Here is a 19,468-nt window from a genome sequence, read left to right on the forward strand (position 1 = left end):
TTTTGTTCTGACTGGTATGATAAGACATCTAAGTGGGTATTTTTCTCCCCAGTGGGGTTGGATGGAAGAGGAAAAGGTATTGATTTGATGTAAAAGTATTGATTAGAAACATGCCTAAAGAGAGAAAATTCCCACAGCAGTCTTTGGGATGAGCCATGCATTTATGTTATCCATGATGAGAAAGAAACGCCGACTCCCATGAAAACAACTGTCTTCCTCCCAGATGAAGCTTTTGCAGCAGAGGTTTTTGGAAAGAGCATTTGTGAGTGCAGATTTCAGAGCACTCACACAGGTGAGGAAGACTTTTGCCACTACTCCCTTGGCAGCCCCCCCAGCCTTGCAGCACAAGCCACAGCCAAAATCAGAGGTGAGGACTTTGTCGTGGCTGCCAGTGAGTGCCCTGCGTGTGCCGTGGCTGTGCCTTGGCCTCCAGCCTGGCCTTGAGCGGTGCACGAAGCACAGCCATGGGAAGGTGGGGGGCATGGGGGTGTCCTGATGCATCCCAAGAGCTGGCACTCCTGCAGGAGGGCCACCCCGATCCCATCCTGCTGGCTGGGGGAGCCTGGCCACACATCGGGGTTCATCCATCGCTGAGTACCAGGGCAGCCGGACCAAAACAACTCAACTGAGATGCAAGTCTTGCTTGGAGAAGACCCCTATACCATTGGGCCTTCAACGGTGGTGGAAAGATCCTTCCCACTGTAGGGGTGTGCTGCCTCCACAGGCTCCAGCCAGCACTGCCAGCGCTGCCCTCCCAGCTGCCCGGGCCCATTCCTCACTGCAACTCCAGAGCGGGGCTGCAAAACTGCTGCTGTGGCTGGACCCACCTCCCCTGTCTGAACCCCAGCACTGCCATGCTGTCCAGAAAAGCTGGCACTTACTGAACAGGGATTTGCCCAGGCCTCTCCACCAGGATTTCTTTTTTTATGCTTTCAGTGCAAGAAATACAAAAATTTCTTCCCTCAAATCCTCCTGTCACCTACATCACCATTTCTCCAGCTGATCGTTCCAGTGGCTTCCCCCATCCTGGCTGTCTCCTGATCTCAGTGATGTCGTGGGAGTCAGGCCAGAACACCCAGCTCTGCTGCACTTGCCAAATCCTCGGAGGCTCAGTGCTGAAAATCTGTACCTGTTTGTTCACAGGCAAGTCCAAAAAGGGACAAGTCTCATTCTGGCAACTGTAAGGTGAGTTTTCAGGACATGAACAAATAAAGAGGGGCTGCTGCCTAGGAATGGTCCCACCATGAGCGGCCACAGCTTCTTTTCCATGCTGGAATGTCAGAGCACCAAACCCTGCAGCTCCTCCGACACAGCCTGGGCAGCCTCTCACCACCATGTTCTGCCACAGGCCCCATCCCTGCAGCATCCCTCACAGACCAAACCAAACCACACATCCTAGCAGAGAAGCCTGGAAAAAAGACATTTTTAAAGACCTCAGCAGATTGGTTTGTCCCTGAGTCCATGCTGTAGTTTCCCTCTACACAAATAAGGAAAAGAAAGCAAAATCATCCCAGTTGTCCCAGCAGGACCAGCCCAAGGGGCTCCCTGTGAGCACCTTCCCATCAGGAGCACCACACAACTCATCACAAACACTGGGTGCAAAAAAAAAGCAACCAAGAAACCCCTAAAAAACTCAACCCCACACCCCAAAATAACCTACTGAACACTCACACCAGGCTGTGAAGTATCTACACATGCACACAGGTGCACACACCAAAGTTCTCACTTTTTAAGCACCTTTCATTTGTTTTAAGATTCGAGGAGATAAATAACCTCAATGAAAAGGAATTTTCTTGCTCTGGCAACAATGTGCAGGAGGTTTGGGATCAGGCCAGGCCCTGTGCTTGCTGCTGGGCAGGGGCAGAGCATCGCAGGGCTTCTGCAAAGCACAGGTTGAACACCCTTTTGCCACAGCACAGGGAGGGTGGGTCACACTGGGGGGTGACAGTCACCTTGCAGGGGCTTGGCAGGTGAGTGTTAGGTGTTAATACACAACAAGTGTGCAAACAACAGAGGGGGGTCACAGGAGCAGAGGTTTGCTGTGCTACATGCACTCTGCTGGCCTGCTTGGACTCTGGTTTAACCTCTTCATGAAAACATTGTTAATAATTTATTAATCCTTTATAAACATCCTCTGGATATAAAGTGTGATAATAGTTCTGCTTCATGTCCTGTGCTCGCTGGGCACAGCACAAGGAAAGACACCTCAGACTGGCATGGAAAGAAGAAAGGAAAAGAACAGTTTGCATTCGCTTCTGAAAACCAGCATCACCTGATGGAAATGGGTGCCTGGGAGCTGGGGCTGGGTGTCAGTCTCAGTGCCACGGCTGCCCCGAGCCCCCCAGGAACATGGCCAAGAGGTTCTGGGTCACAACAGATGAGCAGGACACAGGGAGGATTTCGATGAGGGATTTCTCCTGGGGTACCATTTCCATGCAGACCAGTGGGCACAGGAAAGCCTGGTAGGTGAGACGTGGCAGGATGTGCCCTGAGCTCACTGCTGCTCCCCAGCCCCTTCCTCTGGGAGCTGTGGAGGGGTAACGGGGTCGCAACCAGCCTCTGATTTCTGGAGTGTGACTTCGATGCTCAGGAGGAGAATCTGCAAGGGAGGACAGGCTGGGGGGCAGGATGCTGTGTGGCTTCTTCACTTCTTGATGTGTATTTGGGCTGGAGAGAAAACAGTTCCTGTAATGGTACTGCCCAGTGGCCACAGAGCGGATCATGCAGCAACATGGGAAGAGTGGGACGGGGAAGGACGTCCAGGAAGGGCTCAGCCCCTGCTTGTCATCACAAGCACCTGTGCCAGAGTCCCTGCACGTGCCATGCTCCTGGTTCACACCAGGCATCACTTCAGGGGGGAGAAAAGGCATTTAGTGTGAAGCTCAGGAAGCCAGAGGAGGTAAAGGTTCCCCTTGAGTCAGTGTCTTCACCAAGGAGACACCAGAGGTGGGACAGGGCAATCTCCGGTGTGGGCTCGGGCTCAGCGAGGGATGGAGGTTGCGGCGAGGCCCGAGGAGTGTGGGGCAATGCCGAGGGAAGGGGGGGAACACCGAGTTCCCAGGTCTGCACTTTTGGGAACATGATGACATCAGAGTGGAGGAGAAACGCTGCAGGTGAGCAGCAGCAGCTGCTCCTGCGGGCCAGGCTCCCCAGCCCAGAGCCTGGACCTGTTTGTTTTTAATCTCTTTGAAAGAATTAATAACTACCAGCTGTCTGAGGATGGGCTCACCACAGCACCATCAGCCGAGGTCCTCGGCTAATATTAAGGGATGTAACACAGTGAATGGAAGAAACTCCTGTGAAATCAGAATTTTGGGGGGGTTGTAAGGGTATTTCTTTTTTCAGAGGGTAGGATTCAGGCTGTGAGCTGGCCACAAGCAGGACATTTTCCAAGGGCACAGGGTGCAAAACCTGTCCCTAAAGGGAGGGAGCTAGGGATGATCAGCAAATTTCTGCTGGGTTTGGAGCCATCTCAGCTGGTGCTGGAGCCAGTGAAAAGTCTAGACCATGTTCCTCCAAAGGCGGAATAAGTCCATCACGGGGAGGGATCTGCATTAAAGATCAACATTTTCTACAATGGGATTTGGCCCTTCATGGGAAAGGATGCACATTTTAGTAGGGTGGGGAAAGAAGATGCACCCATTACAGCTCCTGTTAAAGCAATCCTCTCGCTTGGATTTGCCCCATCCTGACCCTTTGCAGCCACTCCCAGATCCATCTTTGTCCTTACTTCAGCCTCTTCCCTACGGCCTCTTCTTCAGCATCTCTTCACCACCACCATCGACATGCTTTGCCACCTCAGGGAAGCTGTGCAGATCACTGCCTCCACTCCCCTCCCAGGGACTGACACCAGGCAGCCGATGCTCCTTGGCTTAACAGTGCCTCTTCCAAGCATGAAGGTATAGAGGGAAATATATACACACACATATACAGGCGTATCTGTAGGGATACAGGTGTGGCCGGGGCGGGCAAGTGGCTCCAGGAGGAAGGGGCTCGCTCGGGTGGGACCACCAGCCACAGTGATGCCACCACTGCCCTGGGCTGGCCACCCCTCCCGGCACAGTGGCCAAGGGCCCCTGCACGGCGCTGGGACGGTGATTTGATTCCTGAGATTGCTTTGAAGGTTGATTTAAAAAAACACCGTGAGGCGTCAGGAGCCACCTGGCTGACCCGGCCACAAAGGTTCCACCAGTGCTTCCCACCACAAGCCCCTTCAGGACCAGCAGTGGGGGTTTGTCTTATCGTGATAAAAAGGTAACTATTTCTATCAGGGAGGGAGAGGAGTATTTGCTGGTTGTGCAGGGAGGAAGCATTCCTTAGTGTCATTGACGAGATTTTCCTAAAAATCTCAAATCTTGTGGCTTCGTTGCTCTTTTTGCTTCTGCTCGGTGTCTCTGTGACATCCCAGCCTGGCTGTACGTGGAGTCATGATGTTGTGAGGAAAGGCACTGTTGTCACCGGCTTGTCAGGACAAACAGGCTTCGCCATGGATTTCAGGAATAGGTGATTTCCCTGGGAATACCGATTTCCTGTGTGAAGGCTGGCGAGGCTGTGAGGGTGGGGGGATCAGCACAGCCCTCCATGCCAGCAGCTCCAGGGGTTGCTGGCCCAGCTGGCATCGAGGGCGAGGGGCGAGGGGAGCAGTGAGGGCACGTGAAGGAAGATGAGGAGCGCGGGCCAGGAGTGCGGGTGTGGGGGGCGTGGAGTGGAACCGCAGCCGGTGTCACCGGTGTCCGTGGGGGCCGGCACTCCCGTGGGGCGGTGTCGGCAGGGGGTGAGGGCCCCCTCGGCGGGGCAGCGAGGTCAGTAGTTGCAGTGGCGCTGGCAGGGCTGGTGCACGAAGGCCCCGGGGAGCTGCTTGGCGCGGCGTGGCGGGCGCTGCCGGGCGCGGTTCTGCCGCTGCAGCGCCTTCTGGCCCAGCCGGTGCCGCTCCGCCAGCTGCTTGGCCCGCTGCACCCGCTGTGCCTGCCCCACCTTGTCCAGGATGGCCGCCTTGACCGCCAGGGACCGGCCGTGGTGCGCCACGTGCCGCTCCAGCCGCGGCTCCGGCACCTCCCTGCAGAGAGAGGGGCTGTCAGCGGGGCCGGCATTGCCCTTACCCTCCCCGACGAGAGCACCAACCCCCTCCCCACACGCTGTGCCCTGGCCAGGCACCTCCTGCCCCAACAGCCTCCTGAGGGCAGGGATGCTCCAGCACAGGCAGGCTCTGGGACACCTGGACAAATCCAGACACCACCAGGAACAGGGCGTTCCCACAGCCCCCTACCATGGCTGTGTCCCTTGAGCCTGGTCTGCCTCCATTCCACTGTGACCTCTTTTGTCCCCTGGTTAGTCTCAAGTCCTCTTTGGCCATTCTCTGCCCCCTCCAGCACTGAGGAGCCCCTAAAGGTCTGGAGATCAAGCTGTGGCCCTCAGGGAGACTTTGGAGAGAGAAGTCCTGGAGGAATGGTGTCACCAAGCCAGGAGCAGTGCCCCCTAATCAGGAATGGTGTTTCCTAGCCAGAAACAGCATCCCCTAACTATGAATGATGTCCCCTAGCCAGGACCAGTGTCCCCTGACAGGAATGGTATCCCCTAGCCCAGGGTGAAGTTTACCCCAAATTCTTACTCTTCCCCTGTTCCAGTGAGGGGGTTCTGGGGGAGATGCTGGAGGGCTGGGACTGGGGGGCAGCAGGGACCCCCTGGCACGGTGGGAGCCAGGGCTTGGCCAGCAGTGGCAGGGCACATGGTTCAGGTTTTCCTGCACAGTGGAGGCAGCCCTGGAGGAAGGACAGAGCTCCAGGCCATGGTCCCAGGAATGCGTGGGGAGGGCTCCAGCACCCAGGCCTTGGGGAGCAGAGGGCAGCAGGGCCATTTGGGGCATTTCTGTTTATTTTCCTCCTGTGCTAAGCTGTAGTTTGGGGCAAGAAGCTGGTGATGTCCCACTCCCACACAGCTGTGGGATAACCCTATGCTGGGCCAGCATGGGGGCCAGAAGGGGGATCAGGGGGCTTCAGCACATTCCTGCCTGGGGGAGCCCGGGGGTCTTCAGGGGTCCACTGTGCCCAAAGACCACCCTGTTGTATTGGGTTTGCTTTGCTTGGGCCATACCTACGGAAAACCACAATGTAAGCCCAGCCTGGCAAACCCCCCAGATGGGTGATGTGGTGACAGGCGGTATTAGCACGGGTGGCATCAAGCACAGGTGGCATCAGCCACACCAGGAGACCCTGCCTGGGGCAGGGGAGAGGGTCACACCCCTCTCCTGCCACAACCCAGTGCCAAGCCATGGGTCCTGCACCCATGGCCATCCAAACATGTTGCTGAGGCCTCCTCAGCAGACGATTTTGGGACACAGGGGCTGCTAGCCTTGCATGACATCTGGTCAGATGTGCAGAGTACTCCCTTGACATGGGGCATGGGGACACTGATGTCCCCCGCTGCTCCACTCTGTCCACGGGACACACTCTCGGGTGTACGAGGGGATTTGGGATGCCAGGTTGACCGTCCACCCCGGTCCCTCAGTAGGTGCTGAGGCTGCCAGCCCCCCACAAACACCCTGAAAGTGCACTCACCCGGCAGCATCGTCCTCGGGGCCCTCCCCATCCACCTCGAGGGTGCTGGTGACATAGACGGACATGCTGGGGTGCTCGATGAGCAGGTCCTCCATGGGGCTGCTCCCCACACCGTCAGGGCCGGGCTCTTCTGCAGTAAAACAGGGGGGAGGGGTGACAAACCAACTCTCGTCCATCAAGCAGGGACCGGCCGGAGCCGGGGAAGCGGCCGGTGGCGGACCGGGGGGCGTCGGGCGGGGCCGCGCCGAGCGCCCGGTACCGCCCGCACCCGCTCGCCGGGCTGGGCCGGGGCGGGCACGGCTGCCTGGGGGCGGGGGTGCAGAGCCATGCGGGGCGAGCGGGGACACACACGCATACCATGTACAGTGGGGAGGGGAGGGGGAGAGAAAGGGGCATCGTTAGTGCAAGACACACCCCACCGCCACCGCCAGAGACGGGCCCGGCCCCGCGGGCAGGGACGCGCCGGCGGCGCCCCCGCCCCAACCGGCACCCACCGCTGCTGAGGGACCCGGCTCCAGCACGGAAAGGGGCCTGGTTAGGCAAGCCGAACCAAGAAGTGTGGGAACCAGCAGGGTTTACTGCAGCAATGGTTTTTCCTTCTCGAAAGGAAGGAAGTTCAGCCGGCAAGAAACGCTGCTTTTGCCTTTTCTGACGGCACCCGAGCCGAGCCGAGCCGAGCCGTGCCGCTCCAGAGGAACGCCGGCATGCCTGTGCCCACAAACACCACCCAGCACTTTGCAAACATGGAAACCAAGCACACACACAGGGGAAAAACAGTCCACACCTTTTCTCTGGAAGAAATCACGGCAATAAATTCTTCAGCAAAGGTTTTCGCTGTGCCTTCAACTTCAGTCCCTTAGAGGCCGAATTTTGGGTGGCTGATACGGGAGCTAACACCCCTCCAATGCCCCAGCCTTTAATGCTTTCCCTTCCTCATCTCTACCTGGCAAAAGCACTTGGGCTGGTGCTTTTCTGGGCTGGTTGTGCTTGGAATTACTGGTGATGTAATGAGAGGGGAGCCTGCACCTAATGTTAGGCTCATCAAATGCCCACACCCATTCCCAGATTCATCAGGGGAATTCGAGGGAACCCGTGTCAGTGAGGGGGGAGGCAGTGCAACATCTATATGGATGCATGTGACCCTGTGCTTGGGTGAGGTAGCAGGAGGAATCACAGGTGAATGTGTTCTTGCGTGGAGAAATGCAGTGCATGAGCATGAGCATGGTATTCCCAGCTCCGTCCATCTCCAGCTCCTCCCTTAGTTTAGTAGATTATTTGCCTGCCTGGACACAGCCATCAAGCCTGCCTGGAGCGTCCCCCCCTCCCCCCAGACTCCCTCAACAGGGGTCTGTGGGCACAGGGAGCAGGGGGCTCACTGCAGCCTGTCCAGGACTCCCTGTTCCCACCCTTTGCCAGCCTGGGTTTTAATGTCTCAAGCAGCTTTTTGGGATCCTCAAATCCCTGGGGATAAATTCCCAGCCATAACCTGGGAAATGCTCTTGGCTCCCTCCCTGGGTGCTGAGCAGAGCCAGGCTGGGCAAGGGGCTGAGAGGAGCATTGGAAATACTCCTGGAAGATCTGTGTAATGTGGGTGCATTTTGGGGTAACGACCAGGCTGAGAGGGACCAAATCTGGAGGCTCCCTAAACTGCTGGGAGGGAGCCAGGCTGGAAGCTGCTGCTGGCCACCACAGCTCCAAAGGGAAGGATGGGGCTAGAGACTCCACATTTTGCTTTTGAGGTGCTTCACATAACTCCAGCCTCAGAAACAGGGCTGGAAGAACCTGGTCCCTCACTGCTCAGGGACTGCTGTGGGAACAGACGGCAATGGAATTAGCAGTGGGATCGTCGCAAGCAGACACTGCTGGAACCCAGCACTACACCGCGAGCCCAGCCACATCACTGGGAAAAAAATGGGAGTGTTTCGTACCACAGCCAACCCTTGGTCCCCTCTGAGCCAGCTGCAGTCTCAGATCCAGGGATCAGGGCACAGGCCAGTGCTTCTCTGGCTGGGGAAACTCCTGGCTCCTTCTGGCACGCCTTAGGCTGCAGCTGCTGCCAGCTGGCCCAGGCTCCTGGCAGCTGCACACTCGCTGCTCCAGGGACATCCTTGCAACCAGCCCCCTCCCATGTCACTGCTGTGACCCACTCTGGACAGTCACCTGAGATCCCAGAGGACAGGGAACCCTCCACATCTGCCTGTGCCCACACCACCCATCACTTCCACCAGCTCTCCGTAGTGCTCCCTCCCATGAGGAACAGGGATCTCTGTCCCTCATCCCAGGCTTGTTCCTGCTCTGGTCCCCTCTCCAGGAGATATGGGGGAGAACTCCAATGAACAACTCCCATCACAAAAACAAGCATGGTGGGGACAGGCAGGGAACATCTGCTCAGAGACCTGCTGCCTGCACGAGGGAGGGAGGAGAAAACCCTCCTCCTAAACCTGCAGGATACATCTGGTCCCCTAGGCTGGGGCACCACAGCTGACAGAGCACGGTCACCAGGAGCTCCTGCACAGGCAGGCGGGTTTGTCTGTGACCAGAGGGGTCACTGCTGGATTTGCAAGGAAAAGGTCATAAAAATATCACTGTAATTGGCTGAGTCATCAATGCCCCAACAGAAACTCCAAGATCTCCATGGAGCTAGAGAAGCTCCACACAGGGGGAATTCAATCTGTCTGGGTGGTGTCAAACAGGGCTCTGGATGGCTGTCACCATCCCTGGGAAGGGGGAGCCCTGTGGGCTCTCTAGGTACAGGGACCTGGTGCCAAACATCCCTTGTGCTTGGCATGGGCACCGGGAATGATTTGAGAATACAACCCCTTTGGAGCTGAGATTTGCTCCCTTCAAATGACCCAAACGTGACCAGATCACTGATGGCACATCCCCAGCTGGGACAGCCCTACCACCTATCCTCTCATGGGGACAACTCTGGTGTCCCACCAGCTCCTGGTTTGCTTTCAGCAAGGGCAAAGCACGGAGCAGCTGAGCCTGGCTCCTCCTGGAAAAGTGCTGGCCAGGGCACAGCCAGCGGGGCAGAGCCTGCAAGGGCTGGGTTCTCCACCCCACCGAGCCCTGGCACCAGGATCACATCTAAAATCTCTGGATAATCTCCGTGGTTGGTGCCCTGCCAGGGTCCCAACCTGGAAGACCCTGGGCAGTGGCAGCCCCAGCCAGGGATGCTGACACCGCTCCCACACTGATGGAAAGTCAGGAACCATCAGTGGGAGATGAAGGAGAAAAAGGAGGAGAAGGTCAGGGGCTGCTGTGGTGACCACAGGGCTGGGCACCATGGGCAGGGCAAAGGGACCAGGGGAGAAAGGATGAAGGGCAGAGCTGATCCCATGTGGTGTGAGCTCATCTGCTGACATCTCAAGGGGTTTGCCCTGCTCTGGAAAGACAAGGTTCAGCAGAGGCTGTGGGAAGCCAGTCCTGCTGCTTTCCTCACCTGCAAGATCAATTACGAGCCAGCCATCCTCCTCCTCCTCCTCCTCAACAAAGGGTCTGGGCTCCTCTAGGCCCTCTGGTGTGCTGCTGTCACTGAAGAAGAGGCTGGTGAGACGCTGAAACATGGTTGGGAGTGGTTCAGTGGGATGGACAGTGAGTTAGAGCTACTGCTGGGCACCAGCTTCCAGGCACGGAGATGGGAGTGATGTGCAGGGAGGGGAAAACAGCCCTCGAGGTCTTCTTGATGGCAGAGTCGCTCTGCTGCCAGAGGAATCAAAGTTAAGTGGTGTGTAGTGCAATTGTGAGATTCTTCACTTGGCTTCAGTGCAAAGGCCTGTAAAAGGAGACAGAAAGGAATAATGCATTAGGACTGGCTGGACACGTGGCCCTCCTGTATCCCGGGGGCTTGAATGAGCCTAAGGGAACAGCAAAAAGGTGGCTCTGGCACTGATCTGTGCCATGGGCTGTCCCAGATGGTGGCACCTCCAAGGGCATCAGGCACGGTGTCTGAAAGCAGCAGTGATGGGCTGGGTGCCTGTGCTTTGGAGCCTCCACCTGCATCGAGCCCCATATCGTGTCCCCTTCCTCACAGGCGGGGTGTCCCTGGGGACCCCTCCACCAGAGCTGGCAGGGACAGAGCCAAGCACTGTCCCAAAGTCAGGTGAATGTGCTGAGCCCCTCACAGTGGGTAGGGCGAGGACAGTTATCACAGAATCACAGAATGGCTTGGATTGGAAGGGACCTTAAAAACCATCCTGTTCTAACCCCTTTGTCATGGGCAGGGACACCTTCCACTATCCCAGGTTGCTCCAAGCCCTGTCCAACCTGACCTCGAACACTTCCAGGGATGGGGCAGCCACAGCTTCTCTGGGCAACCCATGCCAGGGCCTCCCCACCCTCACAGATAACAATTTCTTCCCAATATCCCACTTAACCCTGCCCCCTGTCAGTAAGAAGCCTTCCCCCTTGTCCAAAGTCCTCCTCCAGCTCTCCTGGAACCCCTTCAGGCGCTGGAAAGGGCTCTAAGGTCTCCCTGGATCCTTCTCTTCTCCGAGTGAACACTCCCAGCTCTCTCAGCCCCCGCAGCACCTCCATGGCCTCTTCCAATCTTGCTCCAACAGCCCCAAATCCTTCTTGCGCCCCGGAGCTGGAGGCAGCTCTGCAGGTGGGGTCTCCCCCGAGTGGAGGCGGAGGGGCAGAATCCCCCACTGACCTGTTGCCCACGCTGTGGGATGGGCCCAGGATGCTGCTGACTCTCTGGGCTGCCAGCACACACTGTTGGCTCACGTCCTGCCTGTCACCCCAGCCCTTGGTGAGTCTCTGCCCCATCTATGCTCACTGTTGTTTTACCCCTGGGGAAGCACATCTCCCTGGTGTGGGCAGAGGTCAGCACTCACTCATTTCAGTAATGACTGCCAAGGTTCTGGCAAGGCACAGCAGCCACAAGGTGCAGTGTTATTTGTGTGGACAAAATGCCTTTTGGTCCAGAGATATTAAAGGGCATTAAAATGCCATCAGGAACTCCAAGAAGGGAGAGGAGAGAGTGGGATGCTGCCATGCTTGGCACACTGACGTGGGTGCATTTAGAGGGTAAATCCCCAGTTCATAGCTTTGTTGCCCAAGGGGCCATGGAGCCTCTGAGTGTTCCTCCACCCTGGTGAGGCTCACCTGCTCTAGGCAGTGTGGAAAAGGAAGGGTGCAGGGAGGCACCCTTATATGTCCATACTGTCCATATACATCCCAGTCCTCCAGCAGCTCAAGTTCTAGCTCAGACCTGCCTCCCAATAGAGTGGCTTCTCCAGCCATCCTCGGAAGGTGGCTGGCCTGGGCACTCTCTGCAGTTCTGGGGCTCAGGCATCATTCATCCCTGTGTGATGGCTGTGCCTTTTGCTGTCTCTTAGGTGCCTCAGGAGGTACAACATCTGCTCCACAAGGCAGAAAATGAGAAATCAAGGGGGCCTTACCCCTGAATGGATCCCCTGGGCATGATGGGCTCTGATCTGTGCCACGCCTGGGTGCAGAAGGAAGTGATGGAGCAGCCCTGAAACACACAGCTCTCCCCCCCTGGCATGGCCAGGGCAGCAGTATGGCACTACCTGACCCCTTGAGCAGGTTGCAAGCCTCAGGTGACTTAGTTGCCTCAGAGGCACAGGGCAGACCATGGGCTACCACAGTACCCAGCTCCAGATCCCAGTGCTCAGGAGCCCAGCCCAGCTTCCCAGTCCCTCTGGGATGGCTTGGCTGAGGCTCACGGAGCACCTCACCAGGACGAATCAGAGGTCAGGGAGGACTCCCTGTTCTTAGAGGGTCCTTAGGGTCCCTGGCTTCCCCTGAAGACACTGAGCAGGGAGGTTTTGGGCACTGAGACATGACAGAGTTGATTCTCCAACTGCAGCCACAGCTCTCACCTCCCAGCCCTCATCACCACCACGACTGTGGCAAAGCCTCAGCTATTCTGTTATCCTCCAGTGCTCACGACTGAATTATCCAGACACCCCCTTTACCACATCATTAAAGCATAATAATACAAGTTAGGGAAACAACAGGAAGAGGGGCTGACACCCAGCTGGGCACTGAACAGAACCCAGCCCATTGGGCTCCCTCACGTGCTCCACAGGGAGGGCAATGGGATGTCCCTCCTGCGGGATGTCCATGGGATGTCCCTCCTGGGGGATGTCCATGGGATGTCCCTCCTGTGGGATGCCCATGTGCATCCACCCTGCTCTGGGCCAGGCTGCCAAAGGGCACCAGGGTTGGCCCTGAGGGCTGTGGCACACAGCCACAGCTTCATCACATGCCAGCTCTGCCTAGAAACCTGGCATCTGCCTCAGCGCTATCCAGTAAATAGATTTTAATATTATATTAATGTTATTTATTTAAGAAGTTTATTAAATATCGAATAGTGTCAGAAACCCCACAGCTGCCAGGTACCTGCTGGTGATGTCTCAGGGCCTCCTGCTGTTTTCTCCTCCCAGGTGCCCAGTCAGGAGGGAACAGGGCAGGTACAAGAGGCCATGGGGGGCTCCAGTCCCCAAGGCCCTGGCCCAGTGCAAGGCCAGGAGGGGGTCCACAGGCTTATCGAGCTGGGGCATTCCCAGGCTGCAGAACTGCTGAGCCAAAGCTGACCCAGTGTCACCAGGCAGGTCCTCAGGGTGACACACTGAGGCTGGGGACAGCAGGGTCCCTGTGCTGTACCCCAAGCGTTCCATGCTGGGAGGACACTGCAAATGTTCTTAGCCTGCCCCATGTAATTTCTAGTCTTTTCCCCTGCCTAGATGTGGATGTCACCCAACAGCAGGGCTGGGGACAAGAACTGGCACATGGGGACAGGGGAGGCCAGTAGCCCCAGTTTGGCTTCCAGGGAAAGGTCACCCAGAAAAACACCCAAGCAGCTACCACAGGCCAGGGAATGAGCCAGGCAAGGATTCTGCTGCCAGGCTTGGCATCACCAGAGTGCTTCCTTTGCTCTGTGGCCTTGGCTTTGGGAACCCCCAGCGAGGAGCTCATCCTTCAGCAAGCTCAAAGCCAAATGACCAATGACACAGTCAAAACCTTTTAGTTTTTTTTTGTTAAAACATGACAACAGCTTTAACTGGACAGTAGAAAGACTGTTCCCCCCTGTCCTCTCCTGAGAGCATTTGCTGCTTAGAGACTGGTCCCCAAAAAATCACAGGGTGCAGGCAATGGGTCAGTCAGGAGCTAAGGCATCTGAACTTCCCAGGTACCCACCCCAACCCAGAGGTAACTTGCCTTTTCTGAAGACACAGCAGACACGATTATTTTCCGACTGTCCTCTCTCCCAAATTTAACTTCATTTTCCTTCTCTCAATAGTTAAAGAGTCTGGGACCACACACCCATCACTCACAGTCAGCGCTGTGATAAGGGGTCAGCAGGGGCTGTCCTGGGTCAGCAGGGGCTGTCCTGCTCCAGAGGAATCCCAGGGCACTCCGGAGGGTTGGGCAAAGGGCAGGGGGCTGGCAGGCAGAGCACAGGGGCTCACGGGCAGCTGTGACAGCTCTGGGGAAAGCAGGAGAGAGTTAAAAACTGCCCCAAGAGCAAAACTTGATCATTTTAAAGGATCATTCTCCAAAGAATTCAAGTAAGCCACCAGCTGTCACCCTCTCTGAGCCAGGGAGCATGGGGTGGCCTTGAAGCCCTCCCTGGTGCAAGGGGGTCCGTGCTGTACCGTAGAGCATGGGTGGGTACAGTGGCAGGGTCAGCCCCACGGTGGTGCCCAGGGAGCTGTGGAGGGTTCCTGGCAAAGCCTTCAAGATCAAACCTGCAGGGTGAAGGCAAGAGTGAGATCCTGGCAGGCAAGGGCCAAAATCAGAGTTAATCCTCCCCCTCACTTTATCCTGTCTGCTCTGAAAAACTTGGGTTGGAGAGGCAGGATGAGGTTCTGCTCTCCAAAACTCTCAGCAAGTTTGTGGATGACACCAAACTGTGTGGTGCAGTTGACTGAGCAGAGGGAAGGGATGAGACATCCAGAGGGACCTGGGCAGGCAGGAGGAGTGAGCTCATGTGAGCCTCATGCTGTTCAACCAGGGTTGAGAGCAGCCCTGGGGAAAGGGACTTAGAGGTGCTGGTGGGTGACAAATTGGATGTGACTTGGCCATATGTGCTGGCACCCAGAAACCAGTCATGTCCTGGGCTCATCCCACACTGTGGGCAGCAGGTGAGGGTGGGATTCTGCCCCTCTGCTCTGCTCAGGTGAGACCCCACCTGCAGAGCTGCCTCCAGCTCTGGGGGCCCAGCACAGGAACGACAAGGAGCTGCTGGAGAGTCCAGGGAGATGCTATGAGGGCTGGAGCCCCTTTGCTCTGGAGACAGGCTGAGAGAGCTGGGCATGTTCACCTGGAGAAGAAAAGGCTCCTCCTCTCTCTCAGGGAGACCTGAGAGCCCCTTCCAGTGCCTAAAGGGGCTCCAAGAGGGCTGGAGAGGGACTTGAGAAAAGGGCCTGGAGGGACAGGGCAAGGGGGAATGGCTTCCCACTGCCAGAGGGCAGGGTTAGATGGGATACTGGGAAGGAATTGTTCCCTGTGAGGGTGGGCAGGCCCTGGCACAGGTTGCCCAGAGAAGCTGTGGCTGCCCCTGGATCCCTGGAAGTGTCCAAGGCCAGGTTGGACAGGGCTTGGAGCAACCTGGGCTGGTGGAAGGTGTCCTTGCCCATGGCAGGGGGATTGGAACAGGATGGTCTTTAAGGTCCCTTCCAACTGAAACTATTCTGTGAGTCTGAGATCTCCCAGCCACCCGAGAGGGGAGCAGCTTCTGGTCAATGTGATCAGTACATCATCCTTCAGCTGCTCCAGATCCTCTCTGCAAGCCACCAAGAACATCAGCTCCTCCACCAGCTCATCATGGAGCGCTGGGGGTGACCTCTTCAGCCCTTCACAAGGTAAAAGACTTCTTGACCAGCTGCTACCCAGACAATGAGATGGCCATATGCCACCTCAGTCTCAGCAGGTTCCACCAGGCACTTCTCTGCCTGGGACAGCCCACAGCCATCATCAGATCAAGCTCTGAAGTTTCTCCAGGTATTTGGAAAGCCTCTGCTTTCCCTGTGGGAAATGTTTGCCCCGTTTACACCAGGGGAACTGGGGCTGGCAGCCTCACAGGAACTGCAGGGCAGGAGGGACCCAGATGTGTCCCTGCCAGGGGATTTAAGTCACTGTTGTCACCAGGCACAGGTGGTGCCCACAGAAGCAGTTTGGACCAGGAGGTGTCTTCTATGCCTGGAGAAGGTGTGTCCTCCTTGGGACACAAGGGGGACTGCCTATGCACCACATCCTTGGGGCTGAGCTGCTCCAGAAACCACACACCCACCTCCTGTCCCCTGCCAGAGCCACAGCCACCACCACAGGACAGCTTCCATCCTTCTCAGGCTTCCACAAAACTCCAGCCCAGCCACTGCCAGCATGAGGGGACAGCCCACAGGTGACATTCCCTCAGGGACAGATGAGTTTCTAAATGAATGTTTATCAGAATCCTTCCACAAAGTCCAACAGCTTTTACAACGAGCCAGAGGGTATTAAACATTAAAAGTTAAAGTAGGAGTAAGGAAACCACAATGCATCAAGTTATTTTTCCCCCTTCAGAAACCTCAACACAATAATTAGTTTTCTGAGTCACCGCTGCTGCAAATAACCCCAGGAGCTAAGAATAGGCAACAGGAGCGGCAGCAAAGCCCCGGGATGCGCCGGGAGCTCGCCAGGGTGGGAGCTGCAGCGTCGCAGCACTGGCAGCTCTTAAAAGTCACGGTCTGCAAGAACAACAGCAACTCCCCTTGGAAATGGCAACAGGCTCCCTGAAACTTTCCATAAATACTTGTTGGCGGGAGGGATGCTGCTGCCAGGCGGCAGGAGCGGCCCTTCCTCGGCACAGCTAAGAATACCCCACGCAGTCATCCCGGCAGGCGGCAGAGGTATAAATCAGGTGCCTTCCTCCAACCCACTTGGGAAATGGGATTTTCAACTCATTTTACCTAAATTAGACAAGCGTTTCACAGGCTCTCTGTGTTGGATGTATCAAAGTCCTAACCTGGCACAGAAATGCAGAACAAAGAAGGGGGTCCAGCAGCTGGGCAGCTTAGAGGGGCTCTGCTCATCGCCCCCCAAAAATGACTGGCCCATCATCCCTGTACTGTCCTCTATCCATCCCTAGTAAGGGAGGGACCAGAACAGACAAGGGCAGTTTGGCAGGGCTGGATTAGTTGTGGGACAATGGTCCCACAACAGTTGTGCTACAGCTCCAACTCATTCCCTTGCTTTGCCAGCAGCCTCATTGAGGAGGTTCACCCAGGGGGAGCCCTGGGCACAGGGACAGAGCTGCACCCCAAGGCTGCTGCCAGCATGGACAAACCAGAGGCTGATTCACAGCTAGAGCCTCTTTTACAGCAGATCAGGGGAGTGGAGAGGTGAAAAAGCAGAGAGCAGTTAAAAAAAAAAATAAAAAAAAACCCTCTTAATCATGAGACTCTTCTTAATAATGGCAGACCAAGCCAGCACCTGAAAGGGCTTTCCTAAGCCAGTTCAGGAGCTCAGTGGGGACTGAACTCCCCACTGCTCCTCCAGATCACACTTGAAGGAGGGGGACCCTGCACAACTGGCAGGATATGTTTTCGTGGAGCTGGTGTCCCCATTTGCATCAGCTCGAGTGTCATTGCTGCAGGAAGGTGCTTACCCCAAGGACAAAAGTGACCTTGTGCTGTTTGATGTCATCACACACAGTCCTGGAAAATCTGTCAGTGTTCAGCAGGATCTGAGCAACCAAGAAATTTTAGATTTGCTATGAGCTGTCCTATGAAACTTCAGAAGTTTCCTCTCTGGGATGCATGAGGTGAAGCATCCTGGGGAGCACCGGGAGGGGAGCAGCCCAACGTTACACCCTCGTAAATCACAGAGGCAGAACTACCTGGCACATTGAACTCTGACACCCCAGGAGCACCGAGCTCCCCACCATTACCCCCAAGCCCACTTGGGACCCTTCTTGCAGAGCAGGGCTCACTGTGCAGTCAGCACTAAAACCCTCTTAGACACAACTTCACATTGCAGGTTTTTCCAGCCGTGCTACGACCGGGTGCTATCGGTTTATTATCCAGGGGAAAAACTTCCATTATGTTTTTCCCTCTGTGTTCAGCCAGATAAGCACCAGTTTGATGCAATAGGTTCCTAACAGTGACAGTGAGCTACAGCAGACAGCTTTTGTCTTTTTTCATTGTGTGTTTGTTCAGAGTTTTTTTGGAGGGAGGAGGAAAAATAAAAGGAGAGGAAAGATTTATTTTAGAGCAAAAAAAAAAGTTCTTGGCACTTTGTAGACTAAGCCCGGTGGGAAAGAAAGTCCAGCACAATCCTGTCCCAGAGCCCAGCACCTGCTTCTGGGAGGGTTTCTGGGATGGTTTCCTATCGCAGCAAAACCTGGGCCAAATGAGTGACAGCGCTTGGCACCTGCACAGCTCAGCCCTCGCTGGTGCAGCTTCAGCACTGCAGGTTGCTGGGCCCAAAAAAACACTTAAAACCAATATTTTGGGATCCCAGGGTGCCAGTGCCTTTGCTCAGGCACTCTGGGAAGGGCTGTAGCTCCACTCTACTCAAGACATATGTATGAAAGAATTAAAAAAGCAATCATGTACTTTTTAACACATTTCTACAGTTACTCTCCACAGAGTCCAAGTTTTAACACAGTGAGCCCCTTGGATGGAAGCAGGAGTAGTTCCCAGAGCCTGCTAGGCTCAGCTGAGCTGAGAGGCGTTAAACCCAGAAGCTGCCCTTTTAGGATTTATGCCATTTTTGAGCTGTCCCAAAGCAGGTGCTCTTAGGGCAGCGATAACAGACGGATGTGGTACCTGATGGACTCCTGGGCTCAGCATCCTGGTATGTGGTGGAGCTGCCCCACAGCACAGATGTCAGTGTGGCACTGCCAGCACCCTCCCCCTGCCATGCTTGGCCCCTTCCCAGGCATCACAATTAAACTCAATAAAAATATGAAAGCAAACGTCCAAACATCATTAAAACCCATGGGATTTATGAAGGAAATCAAGAGCTAAAGATTGAGGGATTCCAGAGCACCAAGGATTTGCTGGGAATGAGTTAAATACAAAATACATTTCTGTATTATAGATTTGCATATATTTACATTCTTCACACGTATTTATATTATATAGTAAGTTATATACACTATATTTTACATAGTAAATAATATATACTATATAGTATAGGAAGGTGTCCCTGCCCTTGGTAGGGGGTTAGAACATGATGATCCTTAAGGTCCTTCCCAACCCAAAACCATTCCGTATATTTTATATGTTTACATATATTTATATTATATTTATAATTATACATTCGCATTCCTTTTCCAAAAAACCAAACATCCTTTAAACAACCCGGAGGGGACACATCCACGTTTCCTGCCGGGAAAAAGCCACAGCTACGACTGGCATGGGAAGGACACGGGAGGCCACCCACGCGTGGCCACCGTGGGCACCTCCCACGTGCCCCCTTGTCCCCCCCGGGCCCGGCGGGGTCACGGCGGGACAGGGGGGGGACAGTTATGACGTCTCAATGTCATATGCAAATGAGGCGACGTCACCGCAGCGCAGCCAATGGGAGCGCGGAACGGCCGCGAGTCTTAATCCGGTGATGAAGAAACAAACAACAGGCGGGGGGGGACGCGCCGGGGGGTCCCGGGGACACCCCCCCCCCAGGACCCCCCTGCCCGCACGGGCGGCAGAGCCCGCTGAGCCCCCACCCCGCGGCCCGGCCCCGTCCCGCGGGACTCACCGGTGGCGGCGGTGTCGGGGCGGCGGGAGGCGCTGAGGTAGAGCCGGTGCCGGGCGGGGGCGGGGGCGGTGGCAGGGGCGGTGCTGTTCGGTGCTGTTCGGTGCTGTTCGGTGCCGGTGGTGCCGGTGCCTTTGTCGGTGTCGGTCGGTGCGGAGCGGCCCCCCCGGTTGTGCCGAGCAGATCCCCCGGTTGTG

The 19,468-nt window shown here is 56.0% G+C and overlaps 1 protein-coding gene across 2 annotated transcripts; it reads right to left on the reverse strand.

Annotated features, from left to right (window-relative positions):
- Window positions 1-4,801: 4,801 nt before the first annotated feature.
- TP53INP2 (tumor protein p53 inducible nuclear protein 2) lies at window positions 4,802-19,370 on the reverse strand. Of its 2 annotated transcripts, none has more exons than XM_027888478.1 (4): window positions 19,275-19,370; window positions 10,000-10,332; window positions 6,555-6,684; window positions 4,802-5,056 (listed from the first exon to the last, which is right to left on the reverse strand). In XM_027888478.1, exons 2-4 carry the CDS (start codon window positions 10,121-10,123, stop codon window positions 4,804-4,806), a joined length of 507 nt encoding a protein of 168 aa, XP_027744279.1. In that variant the 5' UTR covers window positions 10,124-10,332; window positions 19,275-19,370; the 3' UTR covers window positions 4,802-4,803. The 2 variants fall into 2 exon arrangements, with proteins under 2 accessions (XP_027744279.1, XP_027744278.1); XM_027888477.1 differs by having other exon boundaries at window positions 6,555-6,858.
- Between the last annotated feature and the right edge of the window lie 98 nt (window positions 19,371-19,468).

Source organism: Empidonax traillii, unplaced genomic scaffold (genome assembly GCF_003031625.1).
Source record: "Empidonax traillii isolate 1590-97213 ecotype Southwest subspecies unplaced genomic scaffold, ASM303162v1 scaffold239:size738852, whole genome shotgun sequence".
Lineage (NCBI taxonomy): Eukaryota > Metazoa > Chordata > Aves > Passeriformes > Tyrannidae > Empidonax > Empidonax traillii.

Excerpts from the sequence above, each read along its gene's own strand:
- TP53INP2 (XM_027888477.1), bottom strand. The coding sequence starts at position 10,123 with ATGTTTCAGCGTCTCACCAGCCTCTTCTTCAGTGACAGCAGCACACCA. Across the intron at positions 6,859-9,999 it reads GCTCGTAATTGATCTTGCAG|GCAGCCGTGCCCGCCCCGGC; the intron begins GTGAGGAAAGCA and ends CCCCGCCCCCAG. Across the intron at positions 5,057-6,554 it reads CCCGAGGACGATGCTGCCGG|GGAGGTGCCGGAGCCGCGGC; the intron begins GTGAGTGCACTT and ends CTCTCTCTGCAG.